The sequence below is a fragment of the Sebastes umbrosus genome, chromosome 4 (assembly GCF_015220745.1).
Source record: "Sebastes umbrosus isolate fSebUmb1 chromosome 4, fSebUmb1.pri, whole genome shotgun sequence".
In the NCBI taxonomy this organism is placed as follows: domain Eukaryota; kingdom Metazoa; phylum Chordata; class Actinopteri; order Perciformes; family Sebastidae; genus Sebastes; species Sebastes umbrosus.
The window spans coordinates 35,203,780-35,230,928 of NC_051272.1; the positions used below are offsets into that span (position 1 = coordinate 35,203,780).

Consider the following 27,149-nt stretch of genomic DNA (forward strand, 5'->3'; position numbering starts at 1 on the left):
TACAAATTTCTATCTTCAGAAAAAGGCAGACAGTTATCCTGAGAATCAAAAAAAGTTTTGCTTACTGAAAAAACCCACAAACGTTTTATTAGTGTGATTAAAAATACAAAATCATGCAAAAAGGAGTTGTATGTTTTTTTTCAGAACCTTTGCAAACGTCGTAATACAGAACAAACACTCTTTGTAGATGTTAAGCACTAAATATGTCAGTAGAGTTTCTCTTTCATTGAGGTAGTGTCACAAAACAAATAAATGATGAACTTGATTAAAAAGTATGCTGCTCATGCAATTTCTATGCCTTAATTATATTCCTGTATTTAAAGCAAATGGAAACATGTTGTCAATATGAAGAAAATATGTTGCTGGCGTTGAAATGACATATTTAATTCTCTGATATTGCAGTATTAATACAACTTAAATTTATCCAATAATTTAACCTTAAATTAATTTACTATTGTCTCATGATATGTTTCAGTGATCGACTCCCATTTAAAGTTTTGAATACCAACCTGAGACAGACATTGTTTCAGAGAATGTTCTTAAATGCTATGTTGTATGAAAGCACATACAATTGTCATTCTACTGACCATTGACCTTCTATTGTGTGGTATGAGTGTTTACAGAAGAGAAATGGTATTAAGGAAAAAGTATTGTATTAGTGTTGTATAGCTAGCCAAAAAACAAAATCCAGTTTTTCTGTTTCTGTTGCAGGTTCAAAGGTGAGATTGAACGAGAAGGATTTATTGATGCTGAAGGCCACGGCTACTGTATCTCTCCTTTATTGTACGAGACGGGTTGGATACCTTTTACCGTCTCAACAGACGGAATACATTTTGACAGATCTGGAGAGTACTTGTCAGGTATGTTACTGAAACGTTTTTCACCTCTGAGTTTGCAAACACCTGAACCTGTCATTTGATTTGATTTAGAATCCATTATACACTGTACTGGTTTAGGATCACCCATCCATTATGTGTAACCGCTTATCCTATTCAGGGTTGCGTGGGGGCTGGAGCCAATCCCAGTTGACATTGGGCGAAGGCGGGGTACACCCTGGACTGGTCGCTAGACTATCACAGGGCTGACACATAGAGACAGACAACCATTCACGCTCACATTCAGTCCTACGGGCAATTTAGAGTCAACAGTTAACCTAACCTGAGGCCTCTACTACGAAGCGAGATCAACATATCCAGGGTATCTTTTTGTTATCTGGCTTAAAGCAGCAGTAGGCGAGACTGGAGCAAATATGATTTAAAAAAAGTTATGTTTATGAAATGGTCACTATATCCTGACAGTAGTGCATGGGACAGGTAATCTGAAAGAAATCATGTGCCTCGGTGTCCTCTGGTGTCCTCTGGTGTCCTCTGGTATCCTCCGGTGCTCTCCGGTGCTCATAATGGCATCTGCAAGATTTCACAGACCGGAGGAAAGCAACTATTTATGTAACTGTTCACAAAGAGTTTTCATTGAGCAAAGTTTTATTGTTATTTTCTTAAGGTTGCAGAACATATTTTTACTTTAGATCAGCAAAACTCTGGTTACCTATGTGTCCCCTTGTTTTTCACTGTATTAGTACACCCCAGTAAAGCGGACTCTGCCTTTGAAGTCACCCTGGTGAATGCAACACAGTGGCAGTACTATGGCACGCCGAACATGGCAGGGCGGCTTAAGATGACATGGAACAGCTCTTTGATTGGAGCAGAGAGGGTCAACGTAGAGCTGTGGGGTTACAGAGAGTTCAGCAGGAGCACAGGGGCAGAGACGAACGGATCATCCTCTCTGCAGGCCGAGCTGAGCTATCTGTACTCTCTCGGCAGGAATCTGCCCAACACTGGTGCCTTCGGCTTCATCCCCGAGCCCTCAAAGGACTTCTCTGACTGGCAGTTAGGGAATATCCGCATCACTGCTAGTTCTACGTCAGATGGAGCAAGGTATCCCTAATACATATCAAACATTTTAGAAATATCCCACATCTAAAGGAAATATTTTCTTTCTGTTCATATTTGGCTGGTACCAGGAACAACTATAGATTAATTGTAGTGCTACTAATTTTACAGCTGTTATAAAACGGCACAATCCTAAAGGTAAACAAATGACTGGGACAGTATTTGCAATTGGGTTTAACGTATATTTAGTAGGGCTGTCAATCGATTAAAATATTTAATCGTGATTAATCACATGGTTAATCGCGATTAATTGCAAATGAATCGCACTTTTTTCTGTTCAAAATGTACCTTAAAGGGAGATTTGTCAAATATTTAATACTATTATCAACAAGCTAGTGGGCAAATATGCTTTTTTTATGCAAATGTATGTTTATATTTATTATTTGAAATCAATTAACAACACAAAACAATGTCAAATATTGTCCATAAACCCTACCAGGTACTGCATTTAGCATAGAAAATATTCTCAAATCATAACATGGCAAACTGCAGCCCAACAGGCAACAACATCTGTCAGTGTGTCAGTGTGCTGACTTGACTATGACTTGCCCCAAACTGCATGTGATTATCATAAAGTGGGCATGTCTGTAAAGGGGAGACTCGTGGGTACCCATAGAACCCATTTTCATTCACATATCTTGAGGTCAGAGGTCAAGGGACCCCTTTAAAAATAGCCATGCCAGTTTTTCCTCGCCAAAATGTAGCATAAGTTTGGGGCATGATTGGAACCAATGGATCCCTTAGGTTTTCTAGTTTCATATGGTACCATATCTTCACTCTAGTTTTAAAACTGAACCCACTATAACCTAAAAAAGTTACGTTAATGTGTTAAAGAAATTAATGGCGTTACAACAAATTTGCGTTAATGCATCCATAACTGTACATAGTCAGAGCAGGCTCAGGTCCAGGGAATGGCTCGTGTGCCACAGGCCCGTCCACATCTGGTTCTTGGCTTCATTATTTTTTTAATTGCTGTTCAACAACATTTTTGTTATGTGATGTAATATCCCAAACATTTGTTGGGTTCAGTTTCTTAAATTTGATGATTTTTTGAAGACTTTTATATAAATGGAATATTTTGGGCTTTTTCTACTGTTAGTTGGACAAAATAAGTAATATCAAGATGTCACCTCGATTATTAGACAAAATAATCATCACATAATTCATTTCAGCCCTAGCCTGAACTTTGATTTTAAATTTATATATAATATACAGTATATTTCATGGAAAATAATCAAATATTTCAAAGTAACTCTGATTGGTAATTGTTTATATGCAGGGATGTAGAGGGGCTCTGGAACGGAGGTCATGTCTTAGCCTGGCACCTGGAGCAGGCTTTCAGAGATGACTCCGCAGCCTGGGCCAAGAGCAAATGTCTGCAGTGGGACATCCTGGAGAAGAAGCTGCCCAACTTCCTGGACGAGCTCATTGATTGTCCTTGCACTCTGGCACAGGCCCGGGCAGACACGGCTAGGTTTCATGTGAGTGCACTTCAATGACTCTGCTATTATTATATGAGTAATATATATGTAATACTATAATATATCTTTTAAATTATTTATTATTTTAGTTTTTCTTTTGAAGAAGTAGTCATAGCAGTAGCAATAATAACCCTATCAGTATTACTATATTTAGTGCATATAATAACAGAAAAATGCACTTTTCTTAACTAATTTCAAAATAAAAGGAAGAAAATAGTGATTTCACCAGCTTTACTGCATCGGATGTTTTGTTTGCTTAAAGAAATGATAGCACTGTCTAACAAGTAATTGGTTGATGTTTGAATATTTAAAGGCGGACTTCATCTGCTGATTAAACTAAGACATTAGCAAATATTTTGAGAGTGACCTTCTCTGTTACGCAAAATAAAACAATGACAATTACATGAGACCTTTGTTAGAGAAAAAATATGAAAGCAATATTAAAGATGGTCAAAGCGAATAAATGCTTTCCCTCTAGTCTGTTTATTTTAGACCAAAATGAAATGTGAATTGTATAATGAAGGTTATGCATAGTTCCTGTTGTAAATTGTATTCGCTGTTCAAGTCAAAGATCATAATAGCCGGATAAATCAGAAAAGGAATTATGTTTTCAAGGTCAAATTTGTATGGCAAATATTGCAATTAACTTCCACAAATGACACCAAATTATACTGAAACGATGACGGCCGCATTGTGACCAGTGAGTATGATTAGTTATCCTGAGTTTGAGGAAGTAAACAAAAGCAGTGATTCAATTGCATACTGTAGTATGAATGATTGGAATTCATTCCTCTAATGATAAGGAAACAAACAGACTGTCAGGATTAATTTAGGGAACATGCTTTGTGTTGAATCATGACATGTGATCAGCGTGAAGGGCACTTACTTTATTAGAGTTCTGTTAAAGTCAACAGGATTGACACTGACCAATAAGTATTGATTCTTGAACCGAAATGTATTTATAGTCAAATCATATTAAATCACATGTATTATCTTACTTAGACTGATTTTTGATTCACTGTGTTATTTCAGACTGACTATAGTTGTGACATTGAGAGGGGCAGTGTGTGCACTTTTCACCCAGGTAGTGTCCACTGCGTCAGAGCAATTCAGGCCAGGTAGGAGTGACAAGAGGACAGATCAAGTTCTTACCTTTTTTTTTACAAATCTTCACTTTTTGACAGGATTTTCTTCTCATATTTCCAGTCCCACGCATGGATCGGGGCAGCAGTGCTGCTATGACAGCACAGGCTCTCTGGTGCTGACAGGAGACTCGAACAGTGGCAGCACCCCAGACAGGGCTCACGACTGGGGCTCGCCTCCATACAGGGAGCCGCCACGAGTGCCGGGGTACTCCCACTGGCTTTACGATGTCATGAGTTTCTACTATTGCTGCCTGTGGTCTGACCACTGCCACATCTACTTCAACCATCGACCTTCTAGCGGGTGTCGCAATTACGAGCCCCCGAGAACTGGTGAGAACATTCATAAGTCAAATCAAGTGTATCTTGTATCTTACCACCGCTCCTTTTTTAGAGGGGTAGGGGTGTGGTACCGGGGGTCTTTAGGGGGAGATAGCTGGTCAACAGTATATGCCACATAGAAGTGGTGTACATCATCTGAAAGATTTGGTGCTAAATTGAACCATTTTTTACCACTCGAGAATTGATAAAAATGATCAATAATCTCTCCAAAATACTACATTAAGACACCACGATCTTGAGGTACACCATAGAAAAAGCCATGCTGTGATTTGGGATCAAAAGCTTTTGACATTTGGAGCTTTTTTTTGGCGATTGGATGGCGAGCACTTCTGTTCTGGAAATTGCTCAGAAACCCCCTTATTGTTAATATACCTAGGAAATCCATCCATCCTCTAAATGCTCCAGGTCTCTAGTTTGTGGCTGTAAAGTTTCATGAGGCTGTGATTATCCTAGAGGTCACCACACGTCATTTTATACAGTGAGGTCAAGTTTAAAAAAAATAGTCTCACTACAATGAAATGGCTACTATGGGTGACAAACATCACACATGACTACAATTGGGCTCATTGGATCCACAATAGTCTCAGCTTTACAGTGATACCCAATTCATGCAATTCCAAAACTGTTTAGGGACCCCAGTATGCAGAAATATTAAAATACATAACTTTAAAATAGGCTGAAATAACACAGTTATACTGTATGAAAAAAACGGCATGGTGATTTGAGTTAATTTGAATCTTAACTCAGATTTCTAGTTCATTAGTTGCTCAGCTACCTTGAACTTTAACATTTGTGGTTTATTATTTTAGTCAACATTAACATCTGAAAATAAAACAAATGGAAAGTTTTTCTCCAGTGTGGAAGAAGGTGTCAAATCAATTAACTCAAATTTGTTTGTGTGTCATAATAATTTTGGACAAGATAAGGATAGTATATATTTCTTAACATCAAACCTATTTATAGGTGAATAAGGAGACTGAAGAAAACTGATACTGCAAAAAGTACATCACAAACTGCAAGAAAAAGTCTATCTGTGTTTAACTGCCTCTGCGTGTCCTCACACACATACTCTACTCTGCAAATGAACATTAGAGTAGCAGGTAAAACCAGATCAGTTTGCAGGAGACGTAAATGAATTACAGACTGTGGCTGAGCGTTAAGATGTGGAAAAATATTAGATCATACAATTGACTACCTGCTCTCCAGAGACTATAAACGCAAGAAGAAGTCGCATACTGCTATGAGAAAGAGAGATCGGCGGTGTACTGTTTGAAATAAAAATGTTTGAGCCAAAATGTGTATTCGGTGTAAACGCATCAGTGACTTGTTTCTCGACGCCTCACAGGTGTTGTCCTCGGGGATCCACATTTCATAACGTTCGACGGCCTCAGCTACACTTTCAATGGCAAAGGAGAGTTCTACCTTGTGTCTTCTCCAGACAGAGAGCTGAGTGTTCAGGCCAGAACAGAACAGGTGAAACTTAAGAACGGTGAGTCCACTTTTGATGTGAAAGCCCTGTCTGTGCCCCTCTTTCATCCTCATGCAACTACTGTAGCAGCTTTGTTTGGATGAAACTTGTTCCAGGACCTCTTCAGAGGAGACCTATCTTATGGTTCGATTTAGGTTGTTTTATTTTACAGTCACAAGATTGATTGCCTGCCTCTAGAGTTCGCTCAGACATAATGACCTTGGTATTTCTTGCCGAATTTTTCTTTGTCTTCTTTTGCTTGCTCTCTTCTCTAAAGAGGGAGCTAAACGATGTCAGGTCCTCGTCTGAGTGAAACATGTTGGCGCTGTAAAATGACAGCTTATTTCCCTGGTTTCCTGTTGTTTTTTCTCAGTATCTCTTGGGGTCAGATGTGGTGAAGTAGAACAGATGTTAGCTTCATTGTTTGGAATTTCCAACAGCCATGGGCCAAGTGATTGCAGATGGCCAGATGTCATTAATATTCTCCTTATTAGATCAGTAAGATCAAACATCTGGATTATTTGATAAAGCAGAGACTTGAGCAGTGATGAAACCATCCTTGACTTCAGAATACGTACTACATAGTAACATTAACTACATATCTGTAACAATGGGATGTTTATGTTGACCACCAAGGTACCTTGGCCAAAGCCACATGGCTGTCATCCGTGGCTATGAAGGAGAAGGCCTCTGATGTCATCGAGGTGCGTCTAGCAGAGGGCCACCTTCAGGTGCTAAGGAACCAAAAGGTCCTACCTTTCACCGAGCAAAGGTGGATGGGCCTACACGGTGAGATGATTTGAAACTCCTGTCCAGCTTCACACTAGACACAGTGTTAACTTTGGCAGCAAGAGATAGCTGTATTGACAATTTAAAGAGATTCATACCATGAAATATTGTAATCTGGCATCAGAAACACCTTATCACTCTCCAAATGTAGTTGTTTTTAATGTCTGGTAAAGGTTAAAGGGATAGTTTGGGTGTATTGAAGTGGGGTTGTATGAACTATTTATCCATAGTCAGTGTATTACCTACAGTAGATGGCGGTCGGCACGCCTCCAGCTTGGAGAAACAGACAGGAGTACAGCACGGGAGCAAAGCAACGTACTGCTGTGGACGGGGGCAGCAGCAAAACGTATTTTAGCCTCCTAAAAGAAAGGCCCACCTAAAAAACTGTATATCAATGTAATTGTACGCTATATTTAGAATATTTTCGCGGGTTTACCTTGCCGTGAAACAGCTGTACAGTCTATGTTTCCAATGAGGAACTGAAGCTATGCTCTCGCCAAAGCGACTGAACTCCATTGAAAAAAACCTGCAATTTTACCTCGCAGACCACGGGAGGAGTCTGTTGGCTTTGGCGAGAGCATAGATCAGTGATTCTCAAAATGAGGTCCGGGGACCTCCAGGGGTCCACGAAATAATTTGCTATAAATTATAAAATTGTGCTGTATCATTTAAAGGTACATATCTACAGATGGGGACCAATTGCGCCAATAAAACAAGCATATTGTGTCCATTACTCCCGCCCACGTTACTGTAGCTTTGAGCCAATAGAAACTCTGATATGATTGTGACACATCATGTCAATCTGTCATGAAGGGATGAGAATACAAACCCTATGTCTCTTTTCTAGGAGTATTTGTGTTCGCCCCCAGTCTTCAGAATGTGACAGTGATCTTCCTCTCTGGAGTTGGCGTGGAGGTTCGCACGCATGCAGGAGCCATGGCAGTGACCGTCCTGCTTCCAACAGAGTTTACCAACCACACTCAGGGCCTCCTCGGTCTGATGAACTCTGACCCATCAGATGACCTGTTGACACAACTAGGCGAGATAATCTCCCCAGCCGACGCCACGCCGGAGGAAATCTTCACCTTTGGAGCTAGCTGTGAGTGTGAAAGACTGTTGAACTTGTGTTTGTGAAACAGAAAACATCAATTACAGTATATTTATCAATGCTGAAATGATCAGTTTTGACTCTAAAGCAGCATAAATACCAAACTATTTTGTGTAGAGAGAGCCATGTTGCATGTTTAGGCAGGAGCTGATAAAGGATTCTATGATTTGCTAATAATTACCCATCATTGTGTCTTTATAAATGACTACCAGACTTGAGCCACGTTTGGATAAAACTTTGACAAACGTTTTAAGAGTGCACAGGAAGAAAAACAAGGCACATGTTTAGAGTTAGCACAGCTTTAATGGATTACAGAGAGATATCAGGCGCTGTGACCATACAGTGCAAGTGAAACCACATCTCTGGAACACTGTTGGAGCCAGACCGCATACATACATGATAATGATATCTCAGCTTTAATTACAGTACGACGGGTGAGTTGCTGACATTTCATGCGCTTGACCTTTTGACCGAAATCGTTCGCTTCAGTGTAAGTGCAGCAAACACCCGGCTTAAGCTTGTGGGAACTAATAGATTTATTGTTGCTGAATTTTTTTGTATGCATCAAAGTCTGTGCCAAAAGAAAACCATGACAGCCTGCTGTGTGTGTCCCGCACTGATCTCTTAGAGTTATGTCCTTATCTCCAAATTATAGCGTGCCTCGTATTCTCTTATTTTTAATACCGTGTTTTAGAAAATAGGTAGTTTGAGCCAAGCAGTCTGTTTGGTCAAATATGTGCTGCTGTGGCTATAATTCCCATAAATGTTAGCTACGTCTGATCGGTTGCTATGAAAACCCAATAAGTTGGTCTGGCTCTCAGTTCACCCGTTCTTAGACATGTTTTTAATGTTTTCCCACATGTGCTCTGCTTATACTACTTTTGGCTCGAACTTTTCAGATACTGCTTGTGCGTTTGTAACATAAAAGCTGTAATGCAATTGAACCCTAAGCCCCGCCCCCCGCTGCTACTCTGTCAAGCTGTCAGAGAGCCAGAGAGCCCACACACAAACACAAAAAAACAATTTCAGAGAGAAGCAAACAGGAGGGTCTACACTCTGCGTTTGGAGGATATATCAGGATGTCAAACTGACTCAGCAGGGAAAACAGGTTAAAAAGATAAAGATAGAAGCTAAAGCCTACAGATCACATTGTAAAAGTGAACCACCACATCACCTGGCGATCGAGACAGAATACAATGAAATCAAGGAGCAACACTATTCCTGTAAAGCCGGATAGGTCTTAAGTCCCTGTTACAATCATTAAAAAGCAAAAGCATTGTGTGTAAACATTTAGTATACCTTCAGTAGCTTGGGAATAGTGCCTACAGTAGTTGGTGATGTGCTAATGTTAGTTCCACAGATTTTTACGTAGAAACGTACTGTTTTAGAAACTTATATCTCCTTCCAACCTCTCCGGGTAACGAGTATCTCTAGTACACGTGCCCGAGGCACAACGTTTAACCATGACTAGCTCGAAATCCACAAAACCAGCCTGAAAATCTGAAAGGATTGCATTAGAGTCTACGAAGCAGAGCCGTATAGTTGTCGGACCCTGGTCAGAGCTGGACAGAGCTGGCCGAAGCTACGCTGTGATTGGCCAGTCTGCGTTCGACAGGCGGGACTTAGCGAAGGGTCAATTGAGGATGTTTGTCTTGTGATAATAAATACTTCTGACATCACAACTACCACTACTGACATTCATTTCAGTTGGTTTAGGATCAGTCTGGAACTTGTAAGTTGTTTTTCTAACAAACAATCCAACATGGTTGCACATCTTAAAGCTAGGGTCGGTAATATTGAGAAACCAGTAAGAGTACGTTAGATTTAAAAAAAATTATCCAACCAAAAAACCCAGCAGTGTTGCCAAATCTTTTCCAATGAAAGTAGCGAGCAGTTCTCGCTCCAAAAGTCCCTAAATCTAGAGAGAAAGTCTGCAAGTCGGCAACGCTGACAGTCCGTCCCTTCAGGCCTCCATCCAAAGACACTCCCCCCAAATTATCATTATGATTGTAAACAACGAACATGGCCATTGTCACTACTCACAGCTGTCAAGCTAGCAGCTTCTGGAAGACTCTGGTGATGCACAATGAGTGCAGAAGCAGAGTGCTCGAGGGCAGGCAGGTAGGCCATCCAATCTTTTCATTCTGGCTGAATGAAATGATTGGACGGACTTCTGCGACCACTACACATACCTGATTTTTTTTTTCTTTTTTGTCATAGCATTTGATTTATTGATTGTTGTCGGGATGTAATGAGAATTTCAAAAAATATATAACAAAAATGTTTTTGAAGATGATTAGCATCTCCAGCTTTAACATGGTGTTGTGTTTTATTTTTCTCCACAGGGAACATTTCAAAGACGTCTTCCCTTTTCACATATGACTCAAAGTACCTTTTGGATACCTACTATTTCCCACCAAGCCACGATCCTGCTTTTGTTCCTGCCTTTTCTCTACCTGAGACACCTGATGACCCTCTGGTGGCAGACATGTTGACGATGTGCTTTGGAGAAGGAGCAAAGTTCTGTAAATATGATACCCTGACCACTCGGAGCCTCACAATGGGAAACGCCACACTCGGGGCCTACCAAAATCATCAAGCCCTAATGGAAGCCCTGGAGCCAGGTACACTACCATGTGAAACAAGATCTGTGTGCTAATGCCAAAGTGCAACTGTATCATACATGTTTGTTGTTGCTTGTTTTATATTTAAATAAATAATGGCATGTCTGAACATGCAGGCCCTGTAAGAGCTTGTGTGTGTGTTTGGTTATGAATTCAGCCAACATATCATGCTGTAAGAAAGCTTAATGGAGCGAAAACATTAGTTTTGAAAGTTATCTATTTCCATACATCTGCATATCTTTCAATTTGTCACTACTTAAAGGTACAGTGTGTAGGATTTGGCAGCATTTTGACAGCATAAAGTTTTAATATTGATTTTTGAATGTGTTATTGTTCCTTTAGTGGTGTCTTGTGGCTGGCTTCCCACACCCAGGAATGGGAAGAAGAACGGGACACATTACCTCGAGGGGAACACTGTGAGCTTCACCTGCAACCAAGGCTTCATACTGTACGGTTCAACAGAGCGCACTTGTCTGGATGATGGGACCTGGACGGGAGAGCAACCCTACTGTATAACAGGTTGGTTCCAATATGAAACAAAACCACCAGCTGGTAGTGCTCAGTTAAATAAAGTCAACTGTAATGTGTGCGAGAAAAGCAAGCAATATTTTGAACTCATATCTGTAAAGTCTACTATAAATATCACCTGCCCTATGAACTATAACTATAACTCTTGAGAAACTCTTCTTGGTGGTACATTAACGGATACTTTGACATCCGAGTTTTGAGAGGCACTCGGCTGCAGGACAGCATTTCATTCATGAGTTATGCTTTTGGAAATCAATCCCAGAGGAGAACTGGGTGTTTAGCACACATGGATGTTGTGAAAAGGAAAATGTGAATTGGATCTTCTTCTTTTTTTTGTATTAACAGACGACCAAATCTACTTTATCTTAAACACAGGCAGTTCAAAACAGTCCCGCTGGCAACTAACCTAACCCATCAGATGGTTTGTTTCACAGAACGTCATTGTCATTGTCATCCGTGATTGGAAACTGTTTTGAAAAAGGGCAGGCACTTTCAAAAAATACTTGGCAGGTGGTTGGATGAACCATCTGTCAATTATATATTTTCTCTTCTTTGATTTTTTGTTCTTTTTTTTGGACTGTTGTCTACTGATGTTGTCTTGTTTGTCTTTTTTAAATTACGTTAGCTTAATTTTCTTTTCTTTAGTTTTTCTCCTTTTGTTGAGGAGAGGTCCGTCATACTAGCCTGTGGCTTCTTGACCTCTCCTGTCACCTTATTTTTAATCTGGATTTTATGAAGTTTTGTGTGTGTGCAAATAAATAAACATAAACTAACGAAAATTAAATTAACTGAAGGTGAAAACACCGACTCTTCATTTCTGATATAAGTGATGCTATTGCAGTATCTAGTATCTATTTCTGTTTTATTCACTTGTGAAACAGTTTCCCACGATTGCTCTAGAAAGGCACACCATAAATAAAGTAACTTACTTATTACTGACTAACTCCTCACATGTTTTATATTCAGTATGATTGGCAGCATCCTCGAATGAAAACCGAGAAGGACTTTGGGAATCCTCTTCGTCTCACCCAGTCTCTTTGAAAGCAAAGATTCAATAGAGTCGGCTCTCGGTTTGCTCATGCAGACCATTAGCTGCAAAGCTATAAACTTCTGAACCTGGATTGGCTTGGCTTTCTGTTTGTAAATTGGAAGCACCTGGGTCCTTTTAATGCTTTCATCCATCACCCCAACCGTGAAGTCTCTGAGTATTGTTGTAGTCGTCAACTTTGGCCATCAGGTGGCAGTATTTCCCACTTAATTCCGAATGTGAGAGAGCAGATTAATGCCTCTTCTTGTGCTGTTGTGTAGTGTGGAGCAGGCTGGTTTTAGAAAACCTTGAAAAATAAGTGGTAACAGCACAGCAAATTGGATGAAATTAAATTTTTAAACACTTAGTTGGGGGAAAGTTTCAATAATTTCAAAGGTTTTGGTCTCATCAACCTGTCGGCTAAGTGGAGTGAAAGGAAGCAAAGAAACAAAGTCACTTGACTTATGATCCACCTCTACTTGCATCCCTTCATGGCTTCACCTCAGTCCTCCATCCTTTCCTTCTTAGAGCTGCAAACAGAGACTTCCTCTTGATAGTAATCGGGTGAATAAACTTCTTCTGGCAGATGTTGAGGCCCACGTAACAACCGGCTGGGTCACAGCTGGACACAATTGATCCTGACTCCTTCATTAGGAAAACATAATAGCTTCATAACTTGGTTATCCAGTGCAGAACTGTTTAGAAATGTTTCTTATAAAGCCAGGTAATTCTTTTTGCTTATTTCCTTCATTTTTCATTTTGCTTACCGCCACACCAGCTGATGTTATTTATGGCCTTACTGCAGCGACTAATCAGACAGAAAGTATCTATCCTAGTGAGTTTTCAACACGCACAGTTTGTCTTTACCTGTCCTGTATGTATGTGCAACTCTCAGCAGAGATGAGAAGGAAGCAAGATGGCTCACTCCTCAGCTACTTCCATCATCAGCTCCAGAAAAATCTACGTGTTTAATTATTTTTTACGGCCAATTGAGTTGCTAGATTTACCAGCCTGACGTGGCATTTTACTTGCCCCGGGCAAGCAGGCAAGTCTTATACTTGAGCCCTGATACGCACACATTCACATGGATGTACAGATAAATGCTTTCATACAGTGTGAGGTAGAGCTTCAGCTGTACCCATGTATGTTGTACACACACATAAAAAGTAAGCTACGTGACAATGATCACACTTGCTCGAACACTCTCATTACACAAATCAGAGCTAACAACTGTCAACGTGACCTGAGGGGCTCAATGGCAGGTGTTGCATGAGCTGTTACCTCCACCATTCAAACGTGACCTCTAGCCATGTAAACAACGCTAAATACAGACCGAGCAGGAGACACCCTGACTGATCTCTCCTCCTCCCCTTTATATGAATCACTGCCGCACGATGTCTAAGCTGAACAGCCGGAGAATTGTACTCATAGTTAAGATGAAAACGATGTGCCGCGCAACAACAAATGCCACTGCATCCAGTTTGACTTCTTCTCTGAGTCACTTTAATGAGCCGTCAGCAGAGGTGACACTAAGTCCCTTCCAGTTAAAGTGAATCTCCGTATGAATATCTCCCATCACTAAAAGCCCCACCTATTTGCTACCGTACTTGTCAGTGTACTTTTTAACCGCTTTAGACAGGGGTGTGGTGTACTGAAATGATCTGTGTTTATATATTTGGCTGGAAAGATGTGAGTGAGAGGTGAGGGTTGGGTTTAGGTAGAAAGTCCTTGGAGGGTTTTTGATATGAGCTCAAACAGGTCCATGGGAGATTTGAGAAGTATAAGGTTATAGAGTTTACTAGCTCGGCTGCGCCTTGTCACGGTCTTCTGAAAAACAATAGCCCTGGTTGAGTATCAGATGCATACCAATAACAGGATCACCCCACCTTGATGGCATTATAATATTAATAGACTTCCTTGCGCAGAGGAGAAGAAAATGATTAAAGGAAAGGTGACAGCTGCCAGAGAGGGATAGAGTGATTTTTACTGGAAAAAGTGACGTGAGTTGCAACACAAAGCCTCACTCAATTTTCTGCCTGTGGTTCTCTTCTCAGATTCCCCTGAGATAAGGCGGTCGAGAGCTGAGAGAGAGGCAGAGGTGGTTGGTACAGTAAATGAAGCTTACGTAAACGAAAGAGTTGTTGAAATGCCAACCAAGGGCAGCCTGAGACTTTGAAACCAGTCACGTTGCTCACACTTCACTTCATGTGGCCATTTCTGTCAATGTACAAATGTTCATTAAACAGGCTTTCTCACCTCTTTGTCATGCCTTAATTCCCTTTTCCTGTCGCTTTCCTTATTTCCTATTCTTTTTATGCCTCCACGCAGGTGACAGCCGTGGCCGGAGGCATTATGTTTTTGGGTTGCCCTCCGTTCGCCCTTCCCATTCTCGTGAACGTGATCTCTCAAGAAACGCCTGGAGGGAATTTCTTAAAATGTTGCTTAAACGTCCACTCGTTCTCATGATGAACTGATTAGATTTTGGTGGTCAAAGGTCACTGTGACCTCACAAAACTCATTTTTTGGCCATAACTCAAGAATTCATATGCTAATTATGACACTTTCACACAAATGTCTAACAGGATAAAATGATGGAGTGATGACATTTTGGACAGACATGGATATAAACTGCAACTTGTCTGGTTGAGGGAGGCATACTGTACAACCGTGAGGCGGTAATTCTAGTTTTCATTACAGGCTGCCTTTTACTCTGGCACGGACGATGTGGATACGCTTCCTTGTTTCATTGTAGAGCGGATAGTGCTGTTTGATTGTTGTCTATATTCCCACAATTCTCTCTCCCATTTAAAGACAAGTCCATCTCAACACAACTTCTGTCCACCCTTTTTTCCACTCTAAAAGCGTGGCGAGATGTAAGAGACACATGAATGGAAAGCTTTCTTTGAGTTTGTGCTTATGCACAGTTCATTGACATATCTTTTGTTTAAAGAGGTTTTTTGGCATTTTTTGCTTTATTTGATAGTGAGAGAGACAGACAGGAAAGGCAGGGGAGAGAGGGGATGACATGCAGCAAGGTTACCTGGCACGGCAGCTGGATTATCACAATGTCACAAGATCACGCGGGATCACATATCACACGAAAATCCATCTTCTCAGTCTTTGTTTTGAATCCTCAAGTTCTGCATTTTGGCCATCTTGGTTATTTGCAACCAGAAGTGACACGAGAGGGTGGAGCAACCGAACGCTGAATAAGACATTTTAAGGCGATCAAAAAAAAGTTATAAATAACTTTCATGAACTGAAAACACACTGTGAAAGGGTTAAAGTTGTAAGATGAAAACACGGTAAACACCCAGACCGAACAACGCCGTGGTAGCGACCTGTCAATCACAAGGTAGCCACGCCCTAAAGCATACCCTGCTTTATGGTCTATTTGACTCTAAATGGGACCATAATTTACTAAATGAACATCATGTTGTATTGAAGAAGACTTGAAACTAGCGATTGAGACCATAAACTCATGTTTACAATGTTGTGCAATGTTTTGCAACCAAAGGAGTCACCCCCTGCTGGCTGTTAGAAAGAATGCAAGTTTAAGGCACTTCCACATTGGCTTCACTTTTCAGACCCACTGGGAGAGGCGAGTGTTCGTTCTAAACAACGATGGCGGCTCCAGAAGAGGTTACCATAGATGCCGCAATAGCATCAGTTATATATACATATCTGATGAGGGCTGCTTCTGTGCTGTGATGAGGTCTAAATCTGAATGACAGGTCTGTTGCTTACAAGATATACAGCCAGTACTGGCCTCAACACTGTATTCTGGATTGTGTTGGGATCTCTAAGAAATCAGATTATTGTTTTATGGCAGTTTATTGCTTTGCAGTACACATCAGGTAGAGAATGCAGCACATGAAGCTATGTCTTTAAGAGTTTACGATAATATTAACTGAAGGAATGAGTGCAGGACAAAATAATAACATAACTTTTAACATATGTATATTTTCCAGCATAACTGAAGAGAAAACAATGATGTATAACAGGGAAAAAAATCTCTTCATCTCTATGATATAGAGTTTGATAAAAAAACAAAACATACACACATTTACATTAAGAGACACACACACCTGACCTCAGGGTCCCAGACCACAAGAAGGGTTATATTAGCTGTTGAGTTTAATCCCTGTGGACACTTTTATCTTCCAGAGTTGCTGCTCTGTAGACTTTATATAGAGTGTACTAATCTCTATTGATGGAGTAAACAAGCAGGTTTAGAGACAAGACATGTTTTAGTTGGCTACTACTTGGCTTTGTGTTTTTTAGATGAGTTTGTTTATGCACCCAGGTGTTTTGTTAAGTTAGTACATGGAACATTTGATGTCTGCCGTATGACACATGGTTCAAATTCCAAGAATACTTCCACCCATCACATTAAGTCAGACAGGGTGAGATACACATATCAGATGACAACAGTAGCTTGGTACAGAGACACACACTGTTACCAAGGAGAACAAGTCAACAGAATTATTTTAAGATGATATCAGCTCTGTAAAAAAAAACAAAAAACCTCTATCTTAAGAAATGCTTTATGTGATAAGAATGTTGCTCAGGGGTCTGTGGGCGTGCTAGGGTTATGAAAACAGTCTGATTGGTATCGTCTGTTTGGGAGAAGTTCTCTGGTAGATAAACACTGGAAAGGGGATTGAACTATGATGAGCTCTTTTCAAGTTTGAGTTTGATTTTGTTGCAAATTGTAAGACTTGCATGTAAAAACTTATCACTTTTATCTGTTTTTCATCCAAGTATAGATGATAGAGATGAATGATACACGCTACCATCTTTCAGTACAGCCCTATGATATCTGTCATGTGTTAATCCCCTCGCACTGGAAGGGGTAATGGTCCAAAATGAGTGCTATTGCTCCCTGGAGCTTTACTATTTGATCAATGCAGGAGGGGTGGGGGGAAGTAAGTGGAGTAATGAGATAGCTTTGGTCTTTTGCCAGCAGAAGAAAAGGAAAAAGGTGAATGTTAACACAGATTGACTGCCAGTCCTCCACATGCTCCCGGTACAATTATACTCTGTGCAGCTTGTCGCATTGATGCCGAAGGCTTCGGCGTCCAGCAGTTTGATGCCAGTGATGCTGCGTCCAAGGCCTGGCCGTGTGTAGCGGAACTGATTGGTTTAGAAACTTCAGGGAATATTTGTATACGTGGGGGGGGGGTGCATTTCACTGTGCTTCTGCATGCATGTGTGTGTTTGATGTTCCGAGGCTGATGATGTTTTAAAGGACCAGCACCTGCAGGGCCTACCTGACAAACATCTACCACACTTGACATATGTCTGTGCATTCATGCGTTGGAGGATGACGGTGCTTTGATAATTATCTTCCTCAGAACGTCTGTATACTTGCCTGCCTTTTAAAAAAAATAAAAAAAATAACTCCTGGCTCAGTATACTGTATGAATAGTCAAGTAGATTGGAAACCGGTTCACTGAACTTGCCAAGACCCCAAGGAAAGTTTCAGATGTTCTAACTTGATCACAATATTACCTAAGCAAGTGCAAACAATGTTAAGGCAACTGGTGGGAAAATCCAGCAATTGGAAGCGGGCCATCCAGCATCGTGCTCAATATGTGTGTTCAAAGCCAATGTATCATTTTTGTTTTGTTTGATCCCCTTGGTAATTATAAAAAAAATGGATTCATGCATTTGCTGACATTCTGGCAGAACATAGTGACCTTTTGTTGGCCTGCATGTAAAATCTGTGTAAGGACAAAGACTCCTCATAAACGTATTTATGCATATTAGTGTAAAATAGGCTCATAGGCAGGGGTGAAAGTAGGCCGGTACGGTCCGGTACTCCGTGCCACTAAAAGACTCAGTGCCGGTACACAATACTGGGAAGAGGGGACAGCAGCTGCCTGCCAAAACCTGCATACAACCCGTCACTCACGATCGCATTTCCAACAAGAAAACACATCTGCCAGCGTTAGGTCAACATACAGTTGTCAAGGAGGATATACTTTCGGCTCGGTTTGTTTGTTTGTATACGCATTTACCTCTCAGTAACATTGCGAGAGGGTATTTGTGCTGCATTCATGTGGTGTCAGAATAATCAGAAACATTTTTTCCGGACTGGGAAAATTCTTGTGAACGCTCCCTGAAGTCTGAACAACAACCCAAAAAAATGTGTTGTTCAAGCAGTAAAATACAACACATCTTCGTTGTAGCATCAATGTTTGTTCCTGCATTACAACTTAAAGCTCATGCACACACTGAAGTTTACAGAACATGCTCCCTAATCCTTTATTTACCCAGATAAAACAGACTGAACAACATGCATGGTACATTTCAGCCACACCTAGCAACATGCCAAAACTGTTCCACCCATCTTTACCTGGGTGCTTCAACCACAGTCCTCTCCTGTCGGCTACTGAGCGGCTCCACCGGATGCCTTGCTCAAAGAAACCGTGACTGATTGATCTTTCCTCTCATGCTTTTACTTCCAACATCAGTGCTTCCCTGGTTGCCTTTTTGACTTTGTATTGATCCAGATATTAAAAGCTGTGGGGGATGGATGGATTGTGTAGAAGGATCAATGGCTGATAGCAGAGACTAATTCTGTGCTGGTATGATTTTCACAGATGTGAACGTTGGGTTTGTTCTTGGTGCTGTTGGTTCCCTCTCAGCGCTAATCACGATGGGAGTAATGATCAACCTGCACAACAGGAAACAACACAGGTTGGTTCACACACACGATTCACTTCACAGAAAAATCAATTCCTCTATTCCACTGGTGCTGCAAAATCCAATATAGGAAACAAGAAATATAAAAGAAGCAATTATTAAATCAGCTTTAAGACTCATAATGCCCTCTTCAGCAGATGTCCTTTACACTTGATCGCTGCTGCAGATTAACTACTGTATATCTCTAAATAAAAAAAAAAGGCTGCATTCGTAGTTAGTTTTTATCTCCCAGCCGACACTGTAAATATCATTTCGCTACCTACAATATAAATATTTTTTTACATCCTCCACTTGGCTCTCCTTAACTTTCCTTGAGCAGCTACTTCGTCAGAAGCTGGTGTATCTGTTTACAGCCACTGTTTTCATGAAGAAGACAGTAGTAGTTTTCCACACAACGGCAGGGCACAGTAAAAGGAGGTGCTTACCTTGCTGAGAAGTTGGAGATGTGCAGCCTGTCGCCTGCAGCTCTTCATCTACCAACTCGTTGTGGCTGGTCCTTCTTGCCGAAAATTACCGCTGTCTTGTTTTGTAAATGCATTTTTGATTAACGAAAGCGGTTAGCAGAGCATTCATTGCGTTTCCAGTGACTGCTTCACAATAAAAGCCACCCAGTGCTACGCCAGTGAAACGCTTTCAATATAAAGCAGTAGGAAATGTTTGCATTAGCAGTACAGCCAGCAATACAGTTGATATAGTGCACAGTAAGCAGTGAGGCATCAATGAGATTAAATTACAATAATAATAATTGGATTACATATACATGCAATGTTTCCTGTGAACTCCTTCGTTTTTTTCAAATGGAAACGTTGCAACTCAGCCGTTACAAAAAGCAGTGACGTAGGTTTCCAAAGTAAGATAATCAAAGCTAATCAATAAGGTTATGAATAATGTGAATGCAGTAGCTGAGTCAACGTTAGCTGTGCTAAATTTGGAAATAACTGAAAGGATTGGTTATGATTTTTTGAATTTGGGTTGTATGTATACTCCTGCGTTCAGCGAGGTAAATTGAGTCTGGTCTGGTCTCGAAGGCCGCGATATAACGGCTTCAGTTACGAGGTAAAGCGGCTGTGGATGGGAGCAGCAGAAAAACATATTTTTGCCACCTAAAAAAAATCTATTATTTTAAATGTATGCTATATTTAATTTATTTACTTATTATATAGGTATATATATTAATATTATTATATTTAATCATATTTTCACCGCTTTACCTCGCCATCAGACAGCCCTTTCCGACGGGGAACTGAAGCCGTTGTATCGCGGTCCCAGACCAGACTCCATTCACAAAAACAGTAGTTTTACCTCGAGGAACACAGGAGTTGCTGATCTACCGCTGCATCGATTGGTTTGTTTGTGTTATTGTGTGACTTTGGGATCCGATCTAACTTGGCATCCACACAGCAGTACATTGCTTAGCTTCCGTGCGAGTACTCCTGTCTGCTTCCACAAACTGGGAGCGTGCCGACCACCATCTAAATTACTATATGTCACGTTGTCAATACACTGACTATAAGGATGTATATATACTGTACATGTAGCAGCGTCATCATGCAGAAACCTACGTCAGGTCATGTGGGAAAAAGTTTTTAGAAAGGCTTTGGAAAAAAGCATTTTGATGCTAAAACATACATACTTTGACCAAAATGTGAATGTTTGGATTTGAATACATAAGGATCACCGCTGTGAAGCTAAAGAATGATATAAATTCCTCCAAAAACTCAAAAATAATGGACCCGCCCTTTTAAGGATTACAACTTTAAGGTGAGACTAATAACCTCTGTCTATCTCCCTCTCTCAGTACAAACCACCGATGGAAAGGTCTCCACTGGTCAGACAAACACTGAATTAAGACACAAATAACGGCTTTTTTTTGTTTGGTAGGCCTCCAGCCATAGCCGCCCATATATATATCTTTCATCCTGTCTTTGAATAGATAGATTATATGTTGGAAATAGGAGGAAATTGTTATCTTGTGAAAACTGCTACATAGCTAGAGGTCTTCTTTCCCTCCCATTTCCTCCCAATACTCAAAACGTTTTTGCAGTGCCAACAAAAAAACACAAAAGCAATGAATCCCACCTGCCTGTTTGATATCCAACAAGTCCCAGCCGCTTAAACATTACTCATAAAATGTCTTCCTGATCTGATCAAACCAAATAACCCCATATACCCCGTGGGATCATACTTGTGACTGCAGTCCAGCGAAACGAGAGGCTGACGCTACTCCTGGGCGTAGACAAGCAAATTAAAGGCCTGTTTTATGGGCTCATAGACTTCATTTGGGCTTTCCCCCGCCATAACCCCGGCAGGGGAAAAAAAAAAAAGATGGATGACAGGAGTCAAGAGCCACCTCCCGCTCCCAGCAGCACTTGGGGCAAGTCGGGCGATGAAACTGCTGTGTTTTCAAGTCGTGAGGGCAAGGTGCGAGCACACCTGCCCTCTCTCGAAGCCTTGATCATGGGAGGCCAGGTGTCAAAAGAGACGAAGGGTTGTCAAGAGGTCTGCAGATGTGAGGGAGGTGATCTCACACACACACGACATGCTGGTACACATGCTATTAGAGGAGACCCGGGACACACACTGCCAGGAAACTAATATTGAGAAACTATACTGTGCATACGGTAGCCTAAATGCGTAAAGAGAAATCTTATACATTCCTTGAGTGTGAGTGGTCACACCGACATGCATGAACACACACACACACACACTTGCATACACACTCCCCTACCAACAAGTGCAGACACATTGATTCCTCACAACATCAGAAGCATAGCAGGATGGAAGTAGCGGAGGAGCGCTTACTGTATTTCAGATCATGTCTGGGTTGCGTGTCTGGGGGTAAGAAGCAGTGATACTACACAACTGTGTGTGTGTGTCGGTCTGTGTGTGTGCGACAGGTAGATAGTGAGGGCCTCCTGTGCCTCAGTAACCTGTGTCTCAGACTTGCAGGGGTACTTTCCACATCTAGGGTTACTCCGCAGGTTTCAACAGGTCTGCTGGCAGCTCACCACAGGAGTAAGAAAGTCATTACACCATAAGATGGGAGTCTGTTTGGGTGTGTGTGTGTGTGTGTGTGTGTGTGTACCATCATGTCTGCTCCTCTTCTGCTATATGACACATCAAAAAGGTAAAGGGTGGGGTTTTGTCTGAACCTGGCAATGTTAGGAGATCTCTTCCTATCGTGCTTCCAATCAAAGCGATGGAGGTCAGCATCCAGTCATCGTTCAGGACAGTCTGAGATCAATTAGGTATCTTCTAAAGTCTTTTTGGTACAATATCCGTTGTTGTGTTTCCCTGGACAGTGTTGAGAGATTTTACACTATAAAGATTGTAACTAAGATAACAGAGATGGCTGGAGCCTCATGTGTGCATCAGTTGAACTTCACTCAACTCAGCTGTGGATTTTGTTCCCCTTCTCTTCCATTAGATATGCGTTAGGAAAAACTCTTTCAGTGCACGTACTGTATTAGTATTGTTTTAAGACAGACTTGAATATATCTTTTAAGGTAGATGCACAATGTCAAAAAGGAGATATTTCTGATGAGATACATATTAGAGCTGCAGCGATTAATCGATTAGATGTCAACTAATAAATGAATCAACAACTATTTTGATAATGGATTAATCAATTTGAATAACTTTTTAAGAAAAAAATTGATGATTCCAGCTTCCTAAAGGTGAATATTTTCTGGTTTCTTTACTCCTCTATGACCGTAAACGGAATATCTTTGATTTGTGAACAAAACAAGACGTTTAAGGACGTCATCTTGGGCTTTGGGAAACACCGATGGACATTTTTCACCATTTTCTGACATTTTATAGACCAAACAACTAATCGATTAATCGAGAAAATAATCGGCGGATTAATCAACAGTGAAAATAATAGTTAGTGGCAGCCCTCATACAGATTGAGTAAAGTGCAGTGTGGTGGGTGTTTTAATCAAACAGCCATTGAGCGGATGCTTACAGCAACACGTGTCTCCTCGTGGCCTGCTGCTTGATCAAGTTCAAAGGATGATCCTCCTGAGCTTGTTAATCTTCGCTGTAAATTAATGGATATAATGTCAAAAACCAGCTAATGCGCTACCAGTTCAAATACCCTGGGAGCGCTCAGTACTTTTGCCCCTCAACATTTAGGCCCCTGTTTTGAAAGTGTCCCTAATGAATGACTAAGTTTTATATTTAGCGTTAATAAAACACTATTAATAAGAGCAATAAAGTGTTGTTATTAAGAACCGAGTTTGAAAAATGATCCATGCCCTGATGCAAGGTCACCAGACGATTTTCCTGCGGTCAGTTTTGATTAAACAACGTGTTTTCATTACGTTCACTTATTCAACTCCCCTGGAGCAGCAGTACATGCAGTCTGGATGGCTATTTCCCCAAAATAACTCTGGAAAGGTGAGGATAATCAGCTTTGAAATAAGGACATAAATAGAAGTGGTGCTGTAAAAGAATGTTTCTTTTTTTCTTATTATTAGTTGGTTTGCCTTTTCATTTGAATTCTTAAATTCTGACGTTGTTTCAGTGACTCTTCCTTCATTTGTATTTTTCAGAGAGAAAAAAACAAGACCAGATGGTGACTCAAGAACAAACTTGCTAAACCATCAACGTCCTTTCGGATTATGGATCGCTCCACGTTGAAGCCTTCAACCGTGTGGCCTATGGCAACGAATGTGTTTAGAGCTCAGCATTTGGAAATATATGCAGACGTTGTTGTTCGTTAGGACGGTGGTCTGACCTGTTGACCTTATCAGAAAAAAAACCCTCAGGCGCTAGTTAGGCTTTCAGCATGTTGTTTTCCTTCTTGTTTAGTTTGGAAAACCTCCAGGTCGTGGTAAATGGCGCATGGGGTGAGGATTGAGGGTATTGAGGTAAAGGAAAAAATGCTGATGATTGTTTTTATATTCCCCTTTTCGCATGACCGAACATCCGATCTTCGCTAGAGAGAGAACTGTATAAATACTACACAGAGATATCATCATTACAATCAACACTCCCTTCCTCTTGTCACTTTAAAATAGGACCAGATGTGTACACGCTCATGTCAAGATGTGAAGCGAACCTGATCATTTTTCGGTTGAAAGACTTTGAACTCGTATGCAGCCTTTGTGTGGGCTCACACAGCCTTCAGTCAAACGAAGGGCTTTGCTGAGTGACTGAGAAAGAAGAATCCACAAATGTTACATAAAGGTCACCTTTTTTGCACAATATCAACACTTGCTTTCTGAGTTGTCTTTGCACTGTTGCATATCTGTATTTGAAGACAAATTGATTGAATGCACCTATAATTCATTAGAAATGAATGAAGGAATCAATAAATGATATTGAGTTAAGATCCTGCGTAGTTTGATTTTTGATTTTATCCAGTGGTGTGTTTTCTGTGTCTACGTTTAGAGCTCAGAAATAAAGAATCGACCCTCTTCAAAGCCAGCAGGAATGCATCGTCTGGCACAGCCACATGCCCCGCCGGACAGACCGTCATCTCATGTTACATTCCGCGGTCTTCTCCTCTACTTTGAACCTGACTCAATTCTCCTTTTCCAAAACAAAGCTCTTAGGGGGGGTAAAAGGAAAACAGAGCGACAGGGTCCTGTGTGGCTGATCCCTGGGAGTGATAGGTGGGGGTCCAGCTGCGGAAGGAGAAGGGCTCTTGCTGAGTCTAATTGAAATAACCTGGCCTGCTGGACTTTGGAGGGCTTTGAAGTTTTTTGCCACATGTGAACACTGTTTCCTAACTAGCGGTTGTGCAATGCTCTGTCCATTACTAGCTCCTGCCAGACACCTGACTGCTGTTGCTGCTCTGTATGCTTCAGGGACTCTTGGGACCCTATTGTTTTTTTCACATAAAAACACGTTAAAGCAGCAGTAGATAGAATTGGAGTAAATATGATTAAAAAAAGTTTATTTTTATAAAACGGTCACTATATCCTGACAGTAGTGCATGAGATAGGTAATCTGAAAAAAAATCATGTGCCTCTGGTGTCCTCCAGTGCTCCAAATGGCATCTGCAGGATTTCACAGAGCGGAGGAAAACAACCAATCAGAGCCGAGCCTGGAGCCTTGCCGTCTCTGAGCAGCTGTCAATCACTCTGCGGAACTCCGATCAAACGGTCAAACTAGGCAGCGCTGATCAAATATGAATCAATATTCTGTTACTGTAATGCCTATTTACGCAAAAAAAAATGTCAGAAACATCTTGTAGTGTACTGTTTAGCTGTAAAATGAGAATGTTTGTGACCCTGCAGCCACGTTGAGATCAGTTGAGGAAATACCAAGCACAGACAACCAGCCGGAGCAAACTTTCTCATTTACAGCTAAACAGTACTCTACAAGATGTTTCGGAAAACATTTTACGCGAGAGAAACACACACAGTAACAGAATATTGATTCATATTTGATCAGCGCTGCCTAGTTTGACAGTTTGATCAGAGTTCGGGAGTGATTGACAGCTGCCTCCGTTGAATGAACGGCCAATAGGAACGCTCGTAGATTTTTTTAAAGCCTGAAAACAGAGTCATGAAGGAGGGTGCAGAATACTAGTTTTCACTCAGAACACTTGAATTACAATATGCTGAAAGGTTATTATGGATGTTGTGCCCAATGATGCCAAAAACATTCTGTCTACTGTCACTTAATGTACTTTACAAGCGTATATAACATGCACCCGCTTTACATGTGTGTTACCTGGTAATGAAACAGGTCCTGATACCCTCACAAAGGACAAGTGGCTCAGATTTGACTCCCTCACTGTATAATCTCCTAACTGGGTGCAAATTTCCCTGCTTTCATGTGTCAGTCAGCACTTATAAGAGAGGCAGCAGAGCAAGCTGCTGCGTCTGTTTGCAGAGTCAGATGCTGATAATTGCGTACGGATGAAAGTAGAGGGTTTTCATTTCTCTGCGGGGGCCTGTTCTATAACCCCGAATGTTCACGCTCGCTTATCATCAACAAACCCGGCATAATTAGTTCAATCAAATTCAACAGGAGTAAATACTAATGTGTTCTGGTGGAAGCCTGTTGCCTTCACGTGGGACTTTTCCCATTTCTCAGATCTGCTCCACATCCCTGGATTATGACGAAAGGCTTCTGAAGTGGCTTTTGGATGAGGCTTTTGTTTTGGGTGTGTTTTTTTTTTTTTTGTTTCATGTCAACTCCAGCTTTGCAGGTGTGCTTTGTCCCTTACCTCTTAATACCTCATGGTTGAGCAGCGCCTTCTGATGTTAAACTCCTAATTTTCAAGGCGTAGGTTTGAAATAAAGATGGGATTTCAGGATTAAGGTGTTGGCCCAAACACTGAGTTTTGTGTTTGAGTTTGTTACTGCAACGTTGGGGAGAAGATTTGAGCAAAGTCAGCTAATCCTAAAGTAGATAAAAACACAAGTATAATTTTTTGTCATACCTTTATTGTATTTTTATACTCTCTTCTTGCCAAGGACAATCCTAAAAGAAATAAGCAATTAAAATATAAATGAAAACATCACAGCTAGTCAAAATCAAATCAAAGACACATGAAAACAAAAATCTCTTGCACATATCAATATAGCACGGCATAAATATACATACATTCATATATATGCAAACATTTTGCCAATACAATGAAAACAGGAAAATAAGGTAGATTTATATTTTAAAGATAAAAGAAACTAATTCTGTGTAAGATATTCTAATTTCACATCACCTTTTTTCTAATATATCCTCAATGATATGCTTTTACGAGTTAATTTCTCCATTATTGAACTTACAGAATTGTATTTTTCTACTTATTTACTCTTGCCGTGTTGTCTTTTCAATTCCTATGATGTACCTTCAGTGCTGTGATTCTAAAGATCCTAAATAAATATTCACAAGCATTAATTTACTGGGATCTTAAGCAGTGTTACCAATCTGTTCAGAGCTGTGACTATAGAGCTCAACCGCGAGTTTCCGAAAGGGAAAATCCCATTCATATTGTGAATCGAGGATTTTGATTATTAGCCA

General features: G+C 40.7%; 1 protein-coding gene across 8 annotated transcripts in view; it reads left to right on the forward strand.

Annotated features, from left to right (window-relative positions):
- Window positions 1-25,044, forward strand: part of LOC119486243 (sushi domain-containing protein 2-like) — a 50,571-nt gene extending 25,527 nt beyond the window's left edge. For 4 of the 8 annotated variants that reach the window (XM_037766212.1, XM_037766213.1, XM_037766210.1 and 1 more), the window contains 12 exons: window positions 712-860; window positions 1,577-1,934; window positions 3,229-3,430; window positions 4,463-4,548; window positions 4,637-4,905; window positions 6,260-6,403; window positions 7,019-7,171; window positions 8,019-8,270; window positions 10,625-10,903; window positions 11,246-11,422; window positions 19,067-19,163; window positions 23,726-24,505. In XM_037766212.1, the coding sequence (XP_037622140.1) occupies window positions 712-860; window positions 1,577-1,934; window positions 3,229-3,430; window positions 4,463-4,548; window positions 4,637-4,905; window positions 6,260-6,403; window positions 7,019-7,171; window positions 8,019-8,270; window positions 10,625-10,903; window positions 11,246-11,422; window positions 19,067-19,163; window positions 23,726-23,813 (2,254 nt within the window). In that variant the 3' untranslated portion in view covers window positions 23,814-24,505. Of the gene's footprint in view, window positions 1-711; window positions 861-1,576; window positions 1,935-3,228; window positions 3,431-4,462; window positions 4,549-4,636; window positions 4,906-6,259; window positions 6,404-7,018; window positions 7,172-8,018; window positions 8,271-10,624; window positions 10,904-11,245; window positions 11,423-11,806; window positions 11,904-12,011; window positions 12,447-19,066; window positions 19,164-23,725; window positions 24,506-24,566 lie in introns of those variants that run through there. The other 4 variants (XR_005206496.1, XM_037766207.1, XM_037766208.1 and 1 more) reach the window with 4 other exon arrangements.
- The last annotated feature ends 2,105 nt before the right edge of the window (window positions 25,045-27,149 follow it).